Genomic DNA, 19928 nt, shown 5'->3' on the forward strand with positions numbered 1-19928 from the left:
ACAAAATTGACTTGAATTTAAAACTCTAGTGTCAAAAATGTTAATTGCGCCCATAAGTGCCATAAAATCTCCTGAAATTGACGTCACTCATATTCCAGCATTTATTATTTTATATATTACCTATTTAACAAACGTCTAAAGGCAATGATGTTATTTTTCTTACTGTTAAGCCTACCTGTTTGTATGTACTTCTCTCTTTTCTTTTCTTTTCTTTTCCTTTTATGTTCGTTCAAATGCAGTTTGATTCTGTGAGCTTCAGTAAACAGTCTTTATATTTAGGTGAAATATTGATTCAGTTTTTTAAAGCCAGCTGCGTATAATGTTGCAATACACACAATCCAATAGTGCTGAGCATCCTTAATAGGAAACACTTTGTATTAACGTGTTAAGCAGGCATTTTTGTCGTATTTCCATACATAATGACCCTCAATTTTATGTGGAGGGCTTGTACATTGTGTATAGGATGAGTGAAAAGAGTCAAGACAAAGGGGATCTGAATCTCCAAGGCCAGGGAACGTAAATGAGGGGTGTGAGATCAAGGCAGCTCTGCACCTGCTGGTGGCAAAGACCCCCTAGACCTCAGACCAGCACTTCTGCAGAGACTGAGCCCAAATAATAATGGACGTTTTTGGAATTCAGAAGACAAATGGACATTTGTGATTACATAATATCATGACTGAATGGTATTTACCCAGCTGTGTGTTAACCAGTGGCGGCTACTGGTCTGTCAAATAGGGGAAGCTCATTTTCGGCCTACATCGTAAAATTGTCTATTTATTTATTCACAAGAATGTGCCTTATTGTCATAAGTAAGTCACAATGCAAAACAAAAAAGCTTTAGTTTTATTATGCAAAATATGATGTATTTTTTCTTTTAGTCAGATGCTACTATATAGTATAAATATTTTGCAATTTAAATAAGGTTATTATGGAGATTTATTTATTTATTTATTTCTAAAGTATTTTAATAGAAATATAAGGTTTCATTATGTTATGTTAAAATTTTTCAAGATTACTATATATATATATATATATATATATATATATATATATATATATATATATTAATTTATAGTCATCATGTTAATATTTAATGTAGTAATCTATATATATATATTGATTACTACATTAAATATTAACATGAATGAATGAATGAACGATCTAAAAAAATATTAAACTCTGTAAAAGTGAAACAAGGAATGTGGTGTATAATTGTGAGAAATGTATGATGAAAATCAAGCAATTTCGCCAAGCAAATATAAAGAAATAGGTTGCAGCAGTTTTATTTCGACTGAACTTGAGAAATCCGCGATGGGACTGAGCGCGAATAGCTTCAGCGATTCCTTATAGTACAAAAATCGCTGTCAGTCAAAAGGAGGTGCAATCTTTCGACAGACCCTCCAATCATCACGCAGAAGCTCGGAGTCCAGGCCAGCCCACTCCTCATTTGCTCCTCATTCACCCCCAGAGACGCTGAGCGTCCGTGGGCGGGACATAATCGCAGCGTTTATCCAATGACCGTCTAGTTTCAAAGCACTGAAAAAAAACGTTCAAAGCAGCCCCATTGAAGTCAATGGACGCTGGGCTTCAACGGGGAAATGCACTGTGACGCTACGGGAATGTATGAGAAGAAAATCAAGTCAGCCGACCTGCTATATCTAACTGATTCTGAACGAACTCGTCTTTGAGATGAACGTTTTCTAACGCATTTTTAGTCAATAAAATGTTAATACAATAGTACATAATTTGACCATTAATTTTGTGACATTATAGGGGGAAGCTGAGCTTCCCTTGCAGTCTTAAAGAAATCGCCACTGGTGTTAACTATAAGGATTATCACTCTGAATGATACAATAATGCCATATTCTAGCCCCTACAAATAGGTCTACTGTATGTTTATGTATGTGTAGGACATTTTTGGTCGTATGCACATGTATATCCATCCTAAAACCTGTCAATGTGTTGATATTATTTAAGTAAATATAAAATATAAAAATTTAAGAATGTATTACAAAACCATGTATAAACATACAGATTTTTGTATGTTGTTTTAATTAAGTTGCATGTATAAATAAAATGTGACCCTGGACCACAAAACCAGTCTTAAGTCGCTGGGGTATATTTGTAGCAATAGCCAAAAATACAGTGTATGGGTCAAAATTATTGATTTTTGTTTTATGCCAAAAATCATTAAGATATTAAGTAAAGATCTTGTTCCATGAAGGTATTTTGAAAATTTTCGACCATAAATATATCAAAACTTAATTTTTAATAAGTAATATGCATCGCTAAGAACTTCATTTGGACAACTTTAAAGGAGATTTTCTCAATATTTTGATTTTTTTTGTACCCTCAGATTCCAGATATTCAAATAGTTGTATCTCAGCCAAATATTGTCCTATCCTAACAAACCATACATCACTAAAAACCTTATATATTCAGCTTACAGATGACATATGAAGAAAAGTGACAAAAGTGAAAGTAACAACGTATTGTCAACTATGGTGACCCATAGTCGAAATTGTTCCTTTGCATTTAACCCATCACAAGTGCACACACACAGCAGTGAGAAGTGAACACACACGCACTGTGAACAGACACCCAGAGCAGTGGGCAGCCATTGCTCCAGCGCCCGGGGAGCAATTGGGGGTTCAGTGCCTTGCTCAAGGGGTTTGTGGTCCAAGGTCAGTCATAGTACTGAAGGTGGAAAGAGCGCTGTTTATTCACAATCCCCACCTTCAATTCCTGCTGGTGCGAGAATCGAACCAGCGACCTTCAGGTTACAAGCCCGACTCTCTAACCATTAGGCCATGACTGCCCCATGAATATGAATCTCAGTTTCACAAAATTGACCCTTACGAATGGTTTGTGGTCCAAGGTCACATATATGGTTACCACATATACCAAATAAAAATCATTACATAGTTATTATTAACATATGTACATATACTTATTTTACTATGGGGATCTATATATATGTAGTGTATATATTTATGTATGTTACTTACATCTTCATCTATGCAGAGAAAGTACATAAATATAGCTTGATAGGTAAAATATATGGCAATATCACTCTTAATATAGAGCAATATACGTCATACATTTCAATATTGGATGCTAAAAATCTAGTTTGAAAAACATAGATTATGGGTCATTTTCTATTCCTGTAAAATGCATTTTCATAATCACTGAAAAGTATTGAACTGCAGGCTTATTTTCTAGTGTTGTATGACTGTACAGTGAAAAGCAGCATAATAATTGTTCTTCTCATAGCATGTGGTTCACTGTAAAGCACTCTTCATATTTCAAAATATGGCTTTAGTGTGAGTCATGAATAAAGGCAGCAGTGCAGTTGTTTGCTCTGCTGAGAGTTATTAGAGGAAAACAGTTTTGGAGCAGGCTAGGTAAGACTGTACGCCCAACACTGTAATTTCTGACCTATCTGTCTGGGATCTGAGGAAACACACACCAACCGAAACACTGACACATTTTCTCCTACACTTATAAGAGCCTGCAGACTTTTTGTATTTGTATTGAAACGTGACATTACTACAGTTAAGCTTCAGTCAATTTACATTCTTATGAATATTTAATGATTATTTAGTTGTTTGTGTGTTTGAGCCTTTTGGATTATCATTCAGTGAATCATTCAGGAATTTATTCTGCCCTCTAGTGATCTAGTGCTCTGACTCATGTGTATATTAGAATATAATTATATGAATGCTGATGATGTGAACTCATTACAACTTAAAAAACCAAGCCCTTTTAAACTTTTAACATAGCCAGCCATCAAACTGCGCTGCACTGAAAACAAATATCTTATGTTAAAATCTAAAGATAGTAATACACTATAGAAAAAGCTGTTATATATAGAAAATATTTATATATTGTATTAATATGCATTATTTATATTTATGGCAATATCTCATATTTATTTGCAAGCCTGAATGGGTATAACGAATTTATCTAAAAAAAAAAAAAAGTCTTAAATTGTTCATAAACAAACATTTTGTACAATTAAAACATTCTGTATACTTTATGCAACGTTTACAAAACATATTTTAGAACATTTGTTCTATGATCATTAAACAGAATTGTGAGCTAGTATTTCATAAACCACGTCGGATATAATTGATAGAGCTCGCATATTTAATTTATGGTTTATGGTAAAATTCATTTTCAGTATGTGTACTAAGTCAGTACAACTTGGAATGACTGCAGAAATTACGATTTATGTATAAAAACATAATTAGCTATGAGTATAAACAATTGAAAGTAAACAAAAACAAAAATGTGTAAATGACCTTAAATATTGTTTCAAATTGATAACATTTAGGAGACCTCACAAAAAGCTTTTAGCAATGCCTAATTGCAAATTTACGAAAAACTAAATCAATTATTAAATAAACTTGAGAGAATCAAATCGGTGTACGTCTCCTGCATTTAAGAAGCTATAGAAGCTGTGAGCAGAGGGATAAAATATCAAATTTTATTAAGGAAAAGATGTTTATTAAAATAATAGTTCTAAAATAACATTAGCTTTGCAGCACTTTCCACACACATTGATGTACCTCATATCGGATAAAAAGGGCTCTATCGCCCTCTAGTGACGTGATAAGGTAAACCGACTCACCTTTAGCTCCACCTAAAATGGCCAATCAATAACTTTCGAGGTGTTTACAACGGTAAGGCACCAGCTACTTTATATATAACGCATACTGTGGCTGCTTAGAGCCTTTCGATAGTGTGTAGTTTTATCAAATACATCGCGTGTCATTTTGTAGGTGCATTTTAAACGTTATTCTGTTCAAAATACGATACAGAACCTTTCCGTCTCTGCATCACTCCGGAATAATATTTAGTTGGCGCACCGGTGCACACGTGGGTTAACTGTGTGGTGTGTTTTGGTGGAACAGCTCCTCAAAACCACCCTCTATACAGTTATCTGGACCATGTTGAAATCCAAAACATTTGTGAAGAAAACCCGCTCTGGTGGAGTACTAAAAATAGTGCGGGAACATTACCTTAGAGATGACATCTGGTGCGGAAGTGAGGTTTGTAAGGAGTGTAAAGATGAAGCGCCTGTGCTGCAAGAGGACGCGTGCATAGAGAGCAACCTGTGCTCATACCCTCACTATTTAATACCGGACACCAATGTGGTTTTACATCAGGTATGTGGTTTTTATTATATTTTTTTAAGTAGCTGTTTATTATAATAATCATATTTGTTATGAACGTTATTTTGTAAACAATTAACTGTCTTGTTTAGTCAATGTATGGCATTTCACTGAACAACAAAGAAATCTATTACACATTAAAAAGGCTGTATTTTCTGTTCATTTTTTGGGAAGTTCAAGGTGTTATTCTAAACATTGGTGACCCAGAGTGCGAATTTAAGACCACACTTTGCTTTATCATAATTCATTCCTTATTATGAAACCTAATAGATATAAACGTTACATTAAGACTGAGTTATTGAAGTTAAAGGATATAAGCAAGGGTTTTTTTTTAGCACTCCATAAATCAAAAACTGCTGTCAAATAAATGCATTTTAACCATATTTTTAGGAATGAGATATTCTATAAATCATGAGTGATATAAACAAACTCCTCTGTAAAAACCTTCAAAATATACAGTACCAGTCAAAAGTTTTGGAACAGTAAGATTTTTAATGGGTTTTTTTTCTCTTCTACTCACACCTGCATTTATTTGATCTGAAGTACAGCAAAAACAGTAAAATTTTTATATTTTTACTGTTTAAAATGATTGCTTTCTGAGTAGCTTACATTTTAAAATGTAATTTATTCCTGTGATTTTAAAGCTGTTTTTTTTTTTTTTCATTATTACTCCAGTCACATGATTCTTCAGAAATCATTCTAATATTTTGATTTGCTGCTCAAAACATTATTACTATTTTTTTTATATATTGAAAACAGCTTAGTAGAAGTTTTTTCAAGTTTCTTTGATGAATAGAAAGTTCAGAAGACCAGCATTTATCTGAAATAGAAATCTTTTGTAACATTATGTCTTTATCATCACTTCTGCTAAATAAATTGTTTTCTATAATTTCTTTCCACAAAGAAAATTACACTGACTCCAAGCCTTTGAATGGTATAGTGTGTAATGTTACAAAAGCTTTTTATTTCAGATAAATTCTGATCTTTGAATCTTTCTGTTCATCAAAGAATCCTGAAGAATGTACTCAACTGTTTTAAATATTGATGATGATATTTAAATATTACTAATTTTGCTGTATTTTGGATAAAAGAAAAAATACAGACTTGGTGAGCAGAAGAGACTTCTATTAAAAAACATTAAACATCTTACTGTTCAAAAACTTTTGACTGGTAGTGTATATGCATATTTTGGATGTTTTTTTTCCACTAGTCTGAAAGAAGACATGTTATAAACACCCAAATCTCAAAATTGGCCAGTCCAGAGCATGAATACGCGATGGTTTTTCCTTAAATGAAACGAAACTGATTTGGTATTCAATTCTGACAGATTGACATCCTTGAGGACCCTCTGATCAGGAACGTCATCATTCTTCAGACCGTTTTACAAGAGGTCAGACACAGGAGTGCCCCAGTCTACAAAAGAATCAAGGATGCTATTCATGAGAAGGAAAAACACTTTTACACCTTCACTAATGAGCATCACAGGTAACATATCCTAAGAGGATGTTTTCGTTCTAACAGTAACTTGTGACATGCATTTGATTTGATTTGACTTGAATACATCTTCACAGACAGTGCTGTCTGTGAAGTTGTTGATGCTTGATGTTAGGGCCATGCATGTTAGTGTCTCATTTCTATTTTTGTTTTAAGGGAGACATTCATTGAACGAGAGCAAGGGGAAAGTGCAAATGATCGTAATGATCGAGCCATCCGTGTTGCTGCTAAATGGTACGCAGATCACCTTGCTAAAGAGTCCAATGGTGGTTCGCTGAAAGTGGTTCTGCTGACCGATGATCGGGCCAATAAAGAAAAGGCAGAGCAGCATGGTCTGATTGTGTACAGATGTAAGAGATGCTTATTTTTGTCTTTTTTATTGTTCTTAATGTAATTGTTGTAGTGGAAGTTTGAAATATTATGGCTGGTTTGCTCTGAGCGTAATTTTCTTTTATGCCACCATTCAAAACTTTGGGGATAGTAATTTTTTATCGTTTTGAAATTCAACAAGCATGTCTAAAGCAACAGTAAAGACATTTATATTGTTACAAAAAAAATTTTTTTTTATAAACTTTCTTTTCAATAATAAATGTTTCTTGAACAGCAAATCAGCATATTAGAATGATTTTTAAAGGATCATGTGACACTGAAGACTGAAGTGCTGCTGAAAATTCGGCTTTGCATCACAGGGATAAATTACATTTTACAATATAGTCACACTGAAAAAAGTTGTTTTAAATTGTAATATTATTTCACAGTATAACTGTTAAAAAAAAATACCCAAACTTTTGAACAGTAGTGTCACATTCTCACAAATAATTAAAAAAATGTATATTTAGCAAATTTTAATTGACAGCCTTAATCTTCATATAAGGATCTCAGCATAATTGTGAAATTTTAACATTGTCACAAATGAATACAGGTTTCGTTTGTATGTTTTCTCATCTTTTCTTGTGTAGGTGAAGAGTATATCAAGAGCTTGATTGGCAACCCTGAGCTTGTTGACAGACTTGCACTGCAATCTGATGATCAAGTGCGTACACTGGATGATCAAAAAAGATTTGTTTTCATATGTTTTTGTTGTGTTATATTATAATTTGTCGTTTATGATTCTTTATAGAATGAAATTACTGGCAGTAAGTTACTGTTTCCAGAGCATCTGCCCTTATCCAGGATTCAGACTGGCATTAAGAACGGAGTATTTCTTCAAGGCACGTTCCATGCCAACAGAGATAACTATCTGGAGGGCACGGTCTTTATAAATAGAGAGGGGGAGGATATCAATGAGGTAAGCAGGCTATCATGCAGAAAGAAAAATCATAATTATTTTCATTTTATTTTGCAATTTTCGTTGTTGTTGTTGTATTTTTCAAGTTAGTTTACCCAAAGATGAAAATGTACTCGCCCTCAGGCCATTCAAGTTTATTTCTTTATGGGTTTGTTTTTTTCATTTGGAGAAATTTAGCATTACATCACTTGCTCAACAGTGGATCCTCTGGAGTGAATGGGTGCCGTCAGAATGGAAGTCTAAACAGTTTATTAAAAACATCACAATAATTCAACAATAAACTCCAGTCCGTCAATTAACATCTTGTACAGTGAAAGGCTGTGTGTTTGTAATAAACAAACCCATCTAACTTCAAACCATTGATTCTATTGAAATTATGAGTCCATAATTCATAAAAACACTTACTCCTTCCGTTACTGGAGCAGTATTACGGATAGAGGATTTCTATTTTAGCTGGAAGTAATAGTTTGAAGTTAAAAATGTTTTATGATGGATTTTTTACATACAAACATGCAGCTTTTCAGTTGATGGCAGATGTGAATTGATGCACTTCAGTTGTGTGGATTTTTGTGAGGTTTTTAATAAGCTGTTTGGACTCTCATTCTGATGGCACCCATTCACTGCAGAGGATTAATTGCAGAGCGAGTGATGTAATGCTAAATTTCTCCAAATCTGTTCCCATGAAGAAACGTTCCCATGACTCATGTGCATTGTGTTAACATCACGTTTTGACAGGTTCTACTTCAAGGCCTTCAGAATTTGAACCGGGCTGTTCATCAGGATGTAGTGGCTGTTGAACTATTTCCAAAAGAATGCTGGGTTGCCCCGTCATCTGTTGTGCTTCAGGATGATAGCCCAAATGATGAAGATGCCGAGGAAGATGAGACTGAAAATAAGGTAGTATAAATCCCATAAGATTATTTGACTGTTTAAATCCTTCCTTTAAATCCCTGAAAGTCTGTGAAAATGGAGAAAAAAAAAAAAAAAAGGCCCTGGAAAGTTTTTGAAAATAAACGTACAGAGATACAGGTTCTTGGAAGTGCTTGAGTTTATTTTGTGCAAGAAGTTTTGTGGAAAAAAATTCCATATTATTTCCTCCAGTCCGCTAATGTGTTATTTCACCAACAGTTCGTGGCGTATGCCTACTAGCTTGCTTGATTTGCGTTAGTTTGGATAACCATACGTCCTCTTTCCCCCAGACATGTCCCCAAAAAAATGCCTCCGGCCAGGATTTCTAAATCGCCCAAAATGTCTGCGATTCGGCTTTTCCTTTCTACAGAAAGCCCTACGTGGGACAGTTTTATTGAACGTGCACCCACTGAATTTCGGGCCATTACCGCTTGCGCAATCATTCTAATATTGAATATAATTTTTGCAGGGAACCACTATCGAATGTAGAGTATTTAAATCTCTTTTGAATGAGCGGCTATTCACTTTCACGTTCAGTTTCATAATCACACACACTCTGTATAAAGGGAGCACGTCTTACAAGATCCGATATGAGCACATTATCTGCTGAGCAGCAAATCCTCCAGCATGGTGTGTCAGTCATCTCTCCTTACTCCTGACCCATGATCAGTTAAATCCTGCAGCTTGTGTTTTTTGCACGGAATTGGGCTGATTATAAACTGTTGTAAAGGCTTGATTTTCTAACATGGGTTAAATGTTTTAAATATTGCGTAAATTACATTTGACTGAAATGCTTGTATTGAAACATTTTACGTTCTACCTGTGATAAAACAGTGCAAGATGTTAAGTTTTGTGATGGCCACTGGTAGGAAGCCTTTTAGCTGTGTTTATGATCAATCTGCATCTGCACTGTAAAATATACATTTGAGGTATGGAAATTAAATATTTTGAGTTTTGATATAGGATATGATCATTGCGCTACTTTGGGAGCTTTTTAATTATAATAAGTAAGTTTATAAAGAATGGCTTGCCAGAGAACCAAAAGACCATCACTTGGCTAGGTACAGAGCTGAATATTCAGAAATATGACAAATACAATATCAGATCTCTGTCATATAGGCATAAAAAATACCAAAAAAAGTACTTCTGCATAGTTGTGTTTGACACATGAAAACTGTAACAATGTATCTTACAAGGTAACACGATATAACCTTGCTCTCCCTTGAAATGTGTCCCCACATTAAGTCCTTGAATTTGAGGGTATTGGACCTGAAAAGTCCTTGAAACGTACTTGAATTTGAAGTTAACCAATTACTCTAATGTGTTTGTATCCATTACTATGTGTTTGTATATTTTTATGAATTTTTTTTTTTTTTTAAATGACTGTTTGCTGTTTTGTTGTAGCTGAAGAGTGTATCATCAGAGTCTAGTGTTCTCAAGCCCACTGGACGAGTGGTGGGCATTATAAAGAGGAACTGGAGGCCTTTCTGTGGGATGCTCTCACAGTCATTGATCAAAGAGGTAACAGTGTTTTACCACTACACAATAATATAAAACAGTACTATTTGTAGTGTTAGGATATCTGCCCTCTCACTAGCCAATTTTTAGTCACCGAGCTCTGTCGATTCTAAACACAACTCTCAACCTGCTCGAAGTTACTACTGGAATTGCGTGCAGTCTCGACAGTGACTTTGTCCTGCTTCGAGCTGATTTGAACTTTTTCCTTGGCAAATAAAGCCTAATGTTGCAAAAGGTGATTGTTATACACAGTGATTGAATAACAAAGCGTTTTTCAGTTTAGAAGTCTGGGCTCAGTAAGATTATTCATTTCTTTAAAAAAAGAATACAACTTTTATTCAGCACAGTGGTGGCCAATTAATAGATGAAAATGCACTCAAATATGCAATGCATCAGTTAGGGTTAAAAGAACTGTTGCCAAACATATACCATTCCAGAATGTTAATTACAGCAATAATGCATGAATAATACAAGATACAAGATGCAATACAAGAACAATAATTCAGTTTTTGTTAATATAATGACTGTATTTTGATCTGTAGATCATTTTAAGAATGTTTTTATTGAAAAATCTTGATGTGTGTCTTTTGTATTGTACTAGTTAACTGTTTTGAATTTCAACACCAGGCAACAAGGCACCTTTTCACCCCAGCAGACCGACGAATCCCACGGATTCGCATTGAGACCAGACAAGCCGCCAATCTGATTGGACAGAGGATTATGGTTGCTATTGATGGCTGGCCTAAAAACTCTAGATACCCAAACGTAAGTGTCAGTTTATACATGATGTCAGGTTTTAAGCAACAGATTTCCTTAGAGATGCTTATTTACAGTATATTTTTATTTTATTGATTTTTTTAGATAGGGATGGTACAAAAATCATGATTTCAGCCAGAAGAAGCTAAAAAATATGCATTGTACATAGAGTATAGCATATGCTGATTTGCATCTCAAGTCCCTAAAAATGCATGATGCATACTTACATTTAGGATTATAAATCATGCTCATTGTGTATTAATAGCCAACTTGAATTTTTATTCAGACTGTTTTAAACATAACGTGAGTCTGGAAGCCTGGATGCACTTATTTTGAGATGTGATCACTCGTATTTCTTTCCTCAATGTCTCTTAGGGTCACTTTGTGAGAAACCTTGGCGCTGCTGGAGATAAAGAGACAGAGACAGAGGTGCTTCTTCTAGAACATGATGTTCCTCACCAGCCCTTCTCTCAGGCTGTTCTTAGCTTCCTACCCAAGATGCCCTGGAGTATTACTGAGGAGGTAGTGTAGTCATGATTTTGTTGCGTTGGAATGTTAGATGATAACTGTTGAAATGCTCAAAGCTTGATATTTATCTGTGTTTTCCTGCAGGATTTGAAGGTCAGAGCAGATCTCAGACACATCTGTGTGTGTAGTGTGGATCCTCCGGGCTGTACGGATATTGATGATGCTCTTCATTGTCGGGAACTGGGGAATGGAAACTTGGAGGTACAGCAGCTTGCGTAAATGATCACAGATGGTGAAGAGAATGTACTAGTTCAATTCCATTGGGTTTTTGTATTGAGTGGTATGCTTTTGTTTCAGGTTGGTGTTCACATAGCAGACGTCAGCCATTTTATTCGGCCAGGAAATGCTCTAGATCAAGAGGCAGCAAGCAGAGGCACTACAGTTTACCTTTGTGGAAAGGTACTTATTTGTGGAAATGTAATGTATGGAATGATAATGAGCTGTAATAACAAAATAGTAATGCACTGAAATAAAAAATCTTGTCTCAAATCAAAAATTCTGGATTTCCTGGGCTGACAAGCCTGGAAATAAAAACAAATCAGCTTATTGGAAAGATTCTGAAGAATCGTGTGACACTGAAGACTGGCATAGTGGCTGCTGGAAATTCAGCACAGAAATAAACAAAAATAATTACATTTTACAGTAAATTACAATAGAACAGTTTTTTTTTTTTTATTGTAATATTTTAAAAATATTACTGTTTACTGTATTTTTGATAAAATAAACAGCCTTGTCTTGACTACTTTCAAAAACTTTAAAAATCTTACCAACCCCAAACGTTTGAATAAAACTATTGTTAAACTTTTTTTCAAATAAAATAATTTGCTGTGTAGGAAAAATAATCTTAGTAAGGTATTTCTTAATAGTTACATTTTGGCTTATTTCTCCTTTCAAAATGAAAGTGGAATTTATGGCTTTTTTGGCAGAAACATTTTAATGGCTGAATTAATGATCTATCCTTAGTAACTGTATTTCATCATATTAAATATAACTTTTAATCTTGTAGTGTTTTGTGCGTATAACTTTCATTTAATTTGCATGGTAAATTTTGTGTTTTCTTTTCACAGAGAATTGACATGGTTCCTGAACTTCTGAGTTCCAACTTGTGTTCTCTGCGCTCCAATGTTGAGAGGTGTGCTTTCTGTTGTAACTATTATTACTTAAGTGGTTACGCTTTGTGCATACTTCTATATTTCCATAGTAAATATAATTTATAACCTTCACTGTCTAATGGAGCACTTTCTCCCTCAGGTTAGCATTCTCTTGTATTTGGGAGATGAACCACAATGCTGAAATCATCAAAACTCGCTTCACAAAGAGCATCATTAACTCCAAGGTTTGCTGCATTTAATGTTTAAAAATTAATTTAAAATGATGGTTTATGATGGAATGTGCATTATAAGGAAATGTTGTTGTTTTATTACGTAAGGCCTCCCTTACATATGCCGAAGCTCAGATGAGGATTGACGACACCAACATGAATGATGATATCACAAAGAGCCTGCGAGGCCTTAACAGACTGGCCAAGATCCTAAAGGGCCGGAGGATTGAAAAAGGGTATTTCCCTTTAAATAGAATAAAATGAACAATTTTAAAACACCGATTTGATCAAGAAACAGTCTTTAAACCGTTTCTTTTCTACCATATTTCAGAGCGCTGACCCTCTCCTCTCCCGAGGTACGTTTCCATATGGACAGTGAAACACATGACCCTATAGATCTGCAGACCAAAGAATTGAAGTGAGTGCTATATACATCTTTCTGCCAAAGGTTTAAAAATGATGACATTAGTTTTTCCCAAAATGTCTTTGTCTGGATTCTGGAAGTTTAAACTTCTACATTTTTCTCCAGGGAGACAAATTCTATGGTGGAGGAGTTCATGTTGTTGGCGAATATCTCTGTAGCACAGAAGATCTATGATGAGTTCTCAGAATGTGCCCTACTCAGGAAACACCCTTCACCACCACCGTCAAACTATGACATCCTCATTAAGGCTGCAAAATCAAGGGTGGGTGGAAGCTATGTAGTTTTTTTTTATGTTTAATTTTTATATAAACTGCATTTTGCAACTACAACATGATGTATCTGTGCAAAAGAAATGTTCAGCATCATTTGTTTTGTAATGTTGAATAATGCTCTGAACAGATTCCTACATGGTTTGGGCTGTGTAATACAACTAACTTACCAAGTTTACGAACACCAGAATTAAACCATGCCATTTTTTTAAATTTAATTAAGCATAACATTGGACCCCTAGAATTTATTCAGGGACTATTTTAGCTCTGATTAATTCAAGCAAAAGCAAAGAACAAACGTGTGATGACATTTTAAAGAAGATTTGGCAAAACAAAGATGTTTATAAAGTTTACCGGCATAAACTTTCTAGAGAATTTCACGCATATTAAACACCTTCGTACTGCTGTTGGTCCATGACAATTACGTGGTTTGTTCTGGGGCTTCACATTCTTTTCAGGTGCACTTGCTCTGCTCACTTATTGCTTTGAAGATAGACATGTGAAAAACATGAATACACTGGAGTGCGGAACTTGTCCCTATGAGCAGATTCTTTCTGAACTGCTGTTTTTTTTAATTCTCTTAAATATCCAGACACTGTATGCTGAGACAGATCCTTATACTGTTCAGCGCTGAACTGGTAAGCAATTCCAGCTGCAGTGTTGAACCGAGTGCCCATTCTACACATCCTAAGTATCCTGTCCTCTTGTGCATTTGTCTTTCATGGACCACCAGCCTTTTGGGGGGACTTAAATGAATTAGTGACATTGTAAAAATGCAATATTTAAGAAATCACAGATTTGGAATGACCAGCTTTTCCTGCTGTGGCTGAAAGGGTCATCCCTTTGTCCTTCATCTGGACTACCTGCCGTTCGAAGTTTTGATTGACTTTAGAACAGCTCACCATCTTGCAAAGTCAGTGAAAACTGGAAAGTTAGGCTCCCAATTAAATCTGAAAGTGTTCTCTAATTTTGATCAGTGGTCTTTTTTTTTAAAATATCTCATTATTCTGGGCAACTGCTGTTTTTTTTTATTGCGAAAACGACAAACAAAAAAGCTTAAAAAGCTAAAACTTCACCTTAAGAATATCACAGCTTTTACACCAGTAGGTGGCGACCAGTGAGTGCCTTTACTGTTTAAAGGAAAAGTCCACTTCCAGAACAACAATTTATAAATAATTTACTCGCCCCCTTGTCATCCACGATGTTCATGTCTTTCTTTCTTCAGTCGTAAAGAAATTAGGTTTTTTTGAGGAAAACATTTCAGCGTTTGGTATGGTGCCCCAATTTTTAACTTCCTAAATGCAGTTTAAATGCGGCTTCGAACAATCCCAAATGCGGTTGTAAATGATCCAAGCTGAGATAGAAGGGTCTTTTCATATATTTTAATAAAAATAATTTAATTAATATACTTTTTAATGCCAAACACTTGTCTCATCTTGCTCTGCCTGAACTGTTTTTGTTCCGATTCATGACAGTTAGGGTATGTTGTAAAACTCCCATCTCATATTCTCCCTCAACTTCAAAATTGCCCTATATCGCTGTTTTAACTTTTTGTTAAGGGTGTTTGATCATCTTTGCATGTTCACTTTGCAAAGACTGGGTCAGAACTTCTGCAATGATGATTTTAAAATGATTTTTGAAGTTGAGGGAGAAAATACGGTCTGAGTTTTTCGACACACCATAACTGTCTTGAGCCAGAATACACAGAGTTCAAGGACTGCAAGGCAAGATGAGCGTTTGAGAATAAAAAGTATTTAAATTATATATTTTTTAATGTAAATAACCGATCGTTTCGCTAGATAAGACCCTTCTTCCTCGGATGGGATGGTTTGAAGCCGCATTTAAACTGCTTTTTAGAAGTTCAAAATTGGGGCACCATATCAGTCCATTATATGGAGAAAAATGCAAAAATGTTTTCCTCAAAAAAACATAATTTCTTTACGACCAAAGAAAGAAAGACATGAACATCTTGGATGACAAGGATTTGAGTATATTATATGTGAATCTTCGTTTTGGAAGTGGACTTCTCCTTTAAGCCAAGGCATCACAAACTTTGTCATGCTACAGCCCACCTAGATAGGTATAATCATCCCCACATTTTAACTGTCTGCAGCATTTTGGTCACACTCTGATTTAGCTTTATTCTTTTTCCAGGAGCTCAACATCCTCACAGACTCGGCCAAAGCTCTGGCTGATTCCCTGAACAACGCGACAATTCAGAACTTTCCGTACTTCAACACCCTGCTGAGGATTCTGGCCACCCGCTGCATGATGCAGGCTGTGTATTTCTGCTCTGGCATGGACAGTGATTTTCACCACTATGGCCTGGCATCACCCATTTACACACACTTCACATCACCCATCAGAAGGTGAGACGCACTGGACCACTGAATCATTTTAAAGAAACAGTTGACCTAAAAATGAAAATCTTCTCATGGTCGGCTTCCCCCTAATGCCAACCCAGACAACACAAAGATTTTTAGAAAAATACTGTCTGTGAGTGAGTCCATATAATGCGAAAAGACATTTATGTCGTTTTGGTTATCAAAGTTTTAAAGAGAAAATTAAGGTAGTATAGAAAAAATTGACATGAAAGGGTTCTCTTTTTATTCAATCTACAAAGTACTGTTTTTGCTCTTCATTTTTTTTTTTTTTTTTTTTTTCAATATACATAACTATAGCTAATACACTATTTTCTATAATTTGATGAACTAGAATTCATAATTTCTACGTGAGCCATTGAGTTCTGTCATTTTTCAAATATATGATTATAATTTTAGTAGTAGTTTGTTTGTTTGTTTGTATTACTTTTTTTTCCCGGTTTTGTCCAGTAAAGATAATAATTTGAAAAGGTTTTCATGATATTCAGAGTTTGCGTTGGTGTTGATCAACAAATTTCCATTCCCAACATTTAAAGTGATAGTTCACCCAAAAATGAAAATTCTGTCTCATTAATTACATACCCTTATGTCATTCCAAACCTGTAAGGCCTTCGTTCATCTTCGGGAACACAAATTAGGATATTTTTGATTAAACTTGAGAACTTTCTGACTCTGCATAGACAGCAATGCAGCTGTCACATTGAACAAAGGTTTTACATGTTTGGAATGACATGAGGGTGAGTAATTATTGACAGAATTTTAATTTTTGGGTGAGCTATCCCTTTAACCTTCATTCTGTGTTGAGACCATCACTTCTCATGCAAGTTTCACAACACGTATGTTTATGTGAAGCATGAACTCAACCATCTCTTGAATCTGTGTGTGACAGTTGGCCAGAAGCAATGGTTTATAGTTAAAAAGTTTATAAGACATTGATTCATCTATTGGGGTCATATGGATAACCATCACAATGATTTTTTTTGTGTCTGTATGTGTCATTTTTTCACACATTCACGTTAATGTCAACTGACTAAACATTTATGCTTTTTCATTTTGTAGATATGCTGATATTATAGTTCACCGTCTGTTAGCTGTGGCTATTAACGCAGACAGTACGTACCCAGATTTGATGGACAAGCATAAGCAGTCGGCCTTATGCAACAACCTCAACTACAGACACAAAATGGCCCAGTATGCACAGAGAGCCTCAGTGGCATTCCACACTCAGGTAAAGCACAAACACCAAAAAAGCCTGATTTTAATAATTTATGCACTAGTTCTGCAATGTTGCAGTTTTTTAATATATGGTGTCTTTTATCTTGACCCTTCAGCTGTTCTTCAAGAATAAGGGAATCTTAAATGAGGAAGGCTTCATTCTTTTTGTAAGAAAAAATGCCATCATCATCCTCATCCCTAAATTTGGACTGGAGGGCACAGTGTTCTTTGAGAACAAGGACAAACCCAGTCCTCATCTCAGCTTTGACTCTGAGGTACTGATCAACTTTGATATCAGTCTGTGTAGCCAGGCAGTATTAGTCTTGGGTCATATATTAATCAGATGTTGCATGATTCTGTGTGAATGTTCTGTTATTTTTTTTTCTCTTCAGGGTCCTACACTCAAAGTGGAGGAACACACTTTCCGCATGTTTGACAAAGTTAAAGTAACAGTCAGCCTTGACGCTTCCAACATCCAGCATCAAAGGATCAGAATGGCACTCACTGAACCAGTGGTATGTTTTCGTTTTTTATATTTTTTTATGTCTGCATAGTTTATGGCTTATTTGTGGTGATATCTCTCCTTGGTTTCATTTGTTGATTATTGTAAGCTACAACTCTAGATATTTGTTAGATCAGCAGACTCAGACAGTTGAAACTATATAGAAGCAAATGAAGTTGTGAAACCACTAAAGTATAGTTTTATCTTTTTCAGATCCCTGGCGTTAGTGTACCTGCGCCTGAGTCAGAACCAGAGGCCAAAAAACCCAAGCTTGACAGCTGAGCACCAAGAACCAACACAGTACTCCATTACAAAAGCAAAAATTAAATGACAAGTCTTTCGGTTCATCTGCAAGGGAAACTTGAGTGAATGCTTAAGTGGAAAAAATTGACATGAAAGGATTTTTTTTTTTTTAAATCCATGTATTGGTTTTCCTTTTGTCATTTTAACTTGCTAATGCACAGCTTTTTATAGAAACTGAGTTATTATAAATTCTATTTGAGCAACAGTGTTCTGTCATCCTTCAAATCTGAAATTCATTGAAAACAGAACATATTAAAAGGACTTTTTAAAGAAATTCTGTTTTTCAGTTGCATGTTTTGTCCAGTGCAGACAATCATTTGAAATGGGCTGTCACAGGGATAAGTGTGATATTTCAGAAAACCAACTTCATTTATATTCAAAGTTGTCACTCTCTCCGATAAATGGATTTCCATTATTTAAAACCGAAATACCATATCCCAGCATTTAAGAAAAAATGTTAAAAAAAAAAACAAAAAAACATTTGGCTGAAAACCATTTTTAATACAATCCACATGAACACACTGTGAAGTTCAAGGGATTATCACAAACTTTTAAGAGAATCAACCACTGACAATTTGCACCAAATCAGATTTGATAACGTGTATTAAGTATTCACAGGTGCATCTCAATAAATTAGAATGTCGTGGAAAGTTCATTTATTTCAGCAATTCTGCACACAGACTGAAGTAGTTTAAGTATTTGGTTCTTTTAATTGTGATGATTTTGGCTCACATTTAACAAAAACCCACCAATTCACTATCTCAACAAATTAGAATATGGTGACATGTCAGTCAGCTAATCAACTCAAAACACCTGCAAAGGTTTCATGAGCCTTCAAAATGGTCTCTCAGTTTGGTTCACTAAGCTACACAATCATGGGGAAGACTGCTGATCTGACAGTTGTCCAGAAGACAATCATTGATACCCTTCACAAGGAGGGTAAGCCACAAACATTCATTGCCAAAGAAGCTGGCTGTTCACAGAGTGCTGCATTCAAGCATGTTAACAAAGTTGAGTGGAAGGAAAAAGCGAGGAAGAAAAAGATGCACACCCAACCGAGAGAACCGCAGCCATGAGATGCTTGTCAAGCAAAATCGATTCAAGAATTTGGGTGAACTTCACAAGGAATGGACTGAGGCTGGGGTCAAGGGGTCAAGGCATCAAGAGCCACCACATACAGACGTGTCAAGAAATTTGGCTACAGTTGTCGTATTCCTCTTGTTAAGCCAATCCTGAACAACAGACAATGTCAGAGGCGTCTTACCTGGGCTAAGGAGAAGAAGAAATGGTCTGTTGCCCAGTGGTCCAAAGTCCTCTTTTCAGATGAGAGCAAGTTTTGTATTTCATTTGGAAACCAAGGTCCTAGAGTCTGGAGGAAGGGTGGAGAAGCTCATAGGTCAAGCTGCTTTAAGTCCAGTGTTAAGTTTCCACAGTCTGTGATGATTTGGGGTGCAACGTCATCTGCTGGTGTTGGTTTTTGAAAACCAAAGTCACTACACCCGTTTACCAAGAAATTTTAGAGCACTTCATGCTTCCTTCTGCTCACCAGCTTTTTAAATAATGCCGATTTTATTTTCCAGCAAGATTTGGCACCTGCCAAAAGCACAAAAAGTTGGTTAAATGACCATGGTGTTGGTGTGCTTGACTGGCCAGCAAACTCACCAGACCTGAATGCCACTGAGAATGGGGTTTTGTCAAGAGGAAAATAAGAAATGAGAACAAAAAAAACACAGATGAGCTGAAGGCCACTGTCAAAGAAACCTGGGCTTCCATACCACCTCAGCAGTGCCACAGTCTGATCACCTCCACGCCACGCTGAATTGAGGCAGTAATTAAAGCAAAA

The 19928-nt window shown here is 35.5% G+C and overlaps 1 protein-coding gene across 1 annotated transcript; it reads left to right on the plus strand.

The window, feature by feature from the left end:
- The first annotated feature begins 4777 nt into the window (after positions 1 to 4777).
- dis3 (DIS3 exosome endoribonuclease and 3'-5' exoribonuclease) lies at positions 4778 to 18183 on the plus strand. Its single transcript, XM_051121070.1, has 21 exons — positions 4778 to 5171; positions 6505 to 6662; positions 6828 to 7021; positions 7631 to 7704; positions 7792 to 7959; positions 8695 to 8856; positions 10273 to 10389; positions 11014 to 11151; positions 11518 to 11664; positions 11755 to 11871; positions 11968 to 12069; positions 12738 to 12802; positions 12922 to 13006; positions 13100 to 13227; positions 13323 to 13409; positions 13521 to 13677; positions 15839 to 16053; positions 17125 to 17293; positions 17397 to 17555; positions 17673 to 17795; positions 17996 to 18183. The coding sequence occupies exons 1-21, from the start codon at positions 4953 to 4955 to the stop codon at positions 18062 to 18064; spliced, it is 2853 nt and encodes a 950-aa protein (XP_050977027.1). The 5' UTR covers positions 4778 to 4952; the 3' UTR covers positions 18065 to 18183.
- Positions 18184 to 19928: the final 1745 nt, after the last annotated feature.

Source organism: Labeo rohita, chromosome 1, assembly GCF_022985175.1.
Source record: "Labeo rohita strain BAU-BD-2019 chromosome 1, IGBB_LRoh.1.0, whole genome shotgun sequence".
Classification (NCBI taxonomy): domain Eukaryota; kingdom Metazoa; phylum Chordata; class Actinopteri; order Cypriniformes; family Cyprinidae; genus Labeo; species Labeo rohita.

What these genes read in the sequence shown, in the direction of transcription:
- dis3 (XM_051121070.1), top strand. Translation starts at nt 4,953, where the DNA reads ATGTTGAAATCCAAAACATTTGTGAAGAAAACCCGCTCTGGTGGAGTA. An exon ending in TGGTCTGATTGTGTACAGAT is followed by an intron (nt 7,022 to 7,630) that starts GTAAGAGATGCT and finishes TTTCTTGTGTAG; the next exon opens with GTGAAGAGTATATCAAGAGC. An exon ending in ATCTCAGCTTTGACTCTGAG is followed by an intron (nt 17,556 to 17,672) that starts GTACTGATCAAC and finishes TTTTCTCTTCAG; the next exon opens with GGTCCTACACTCAAAGTGGA.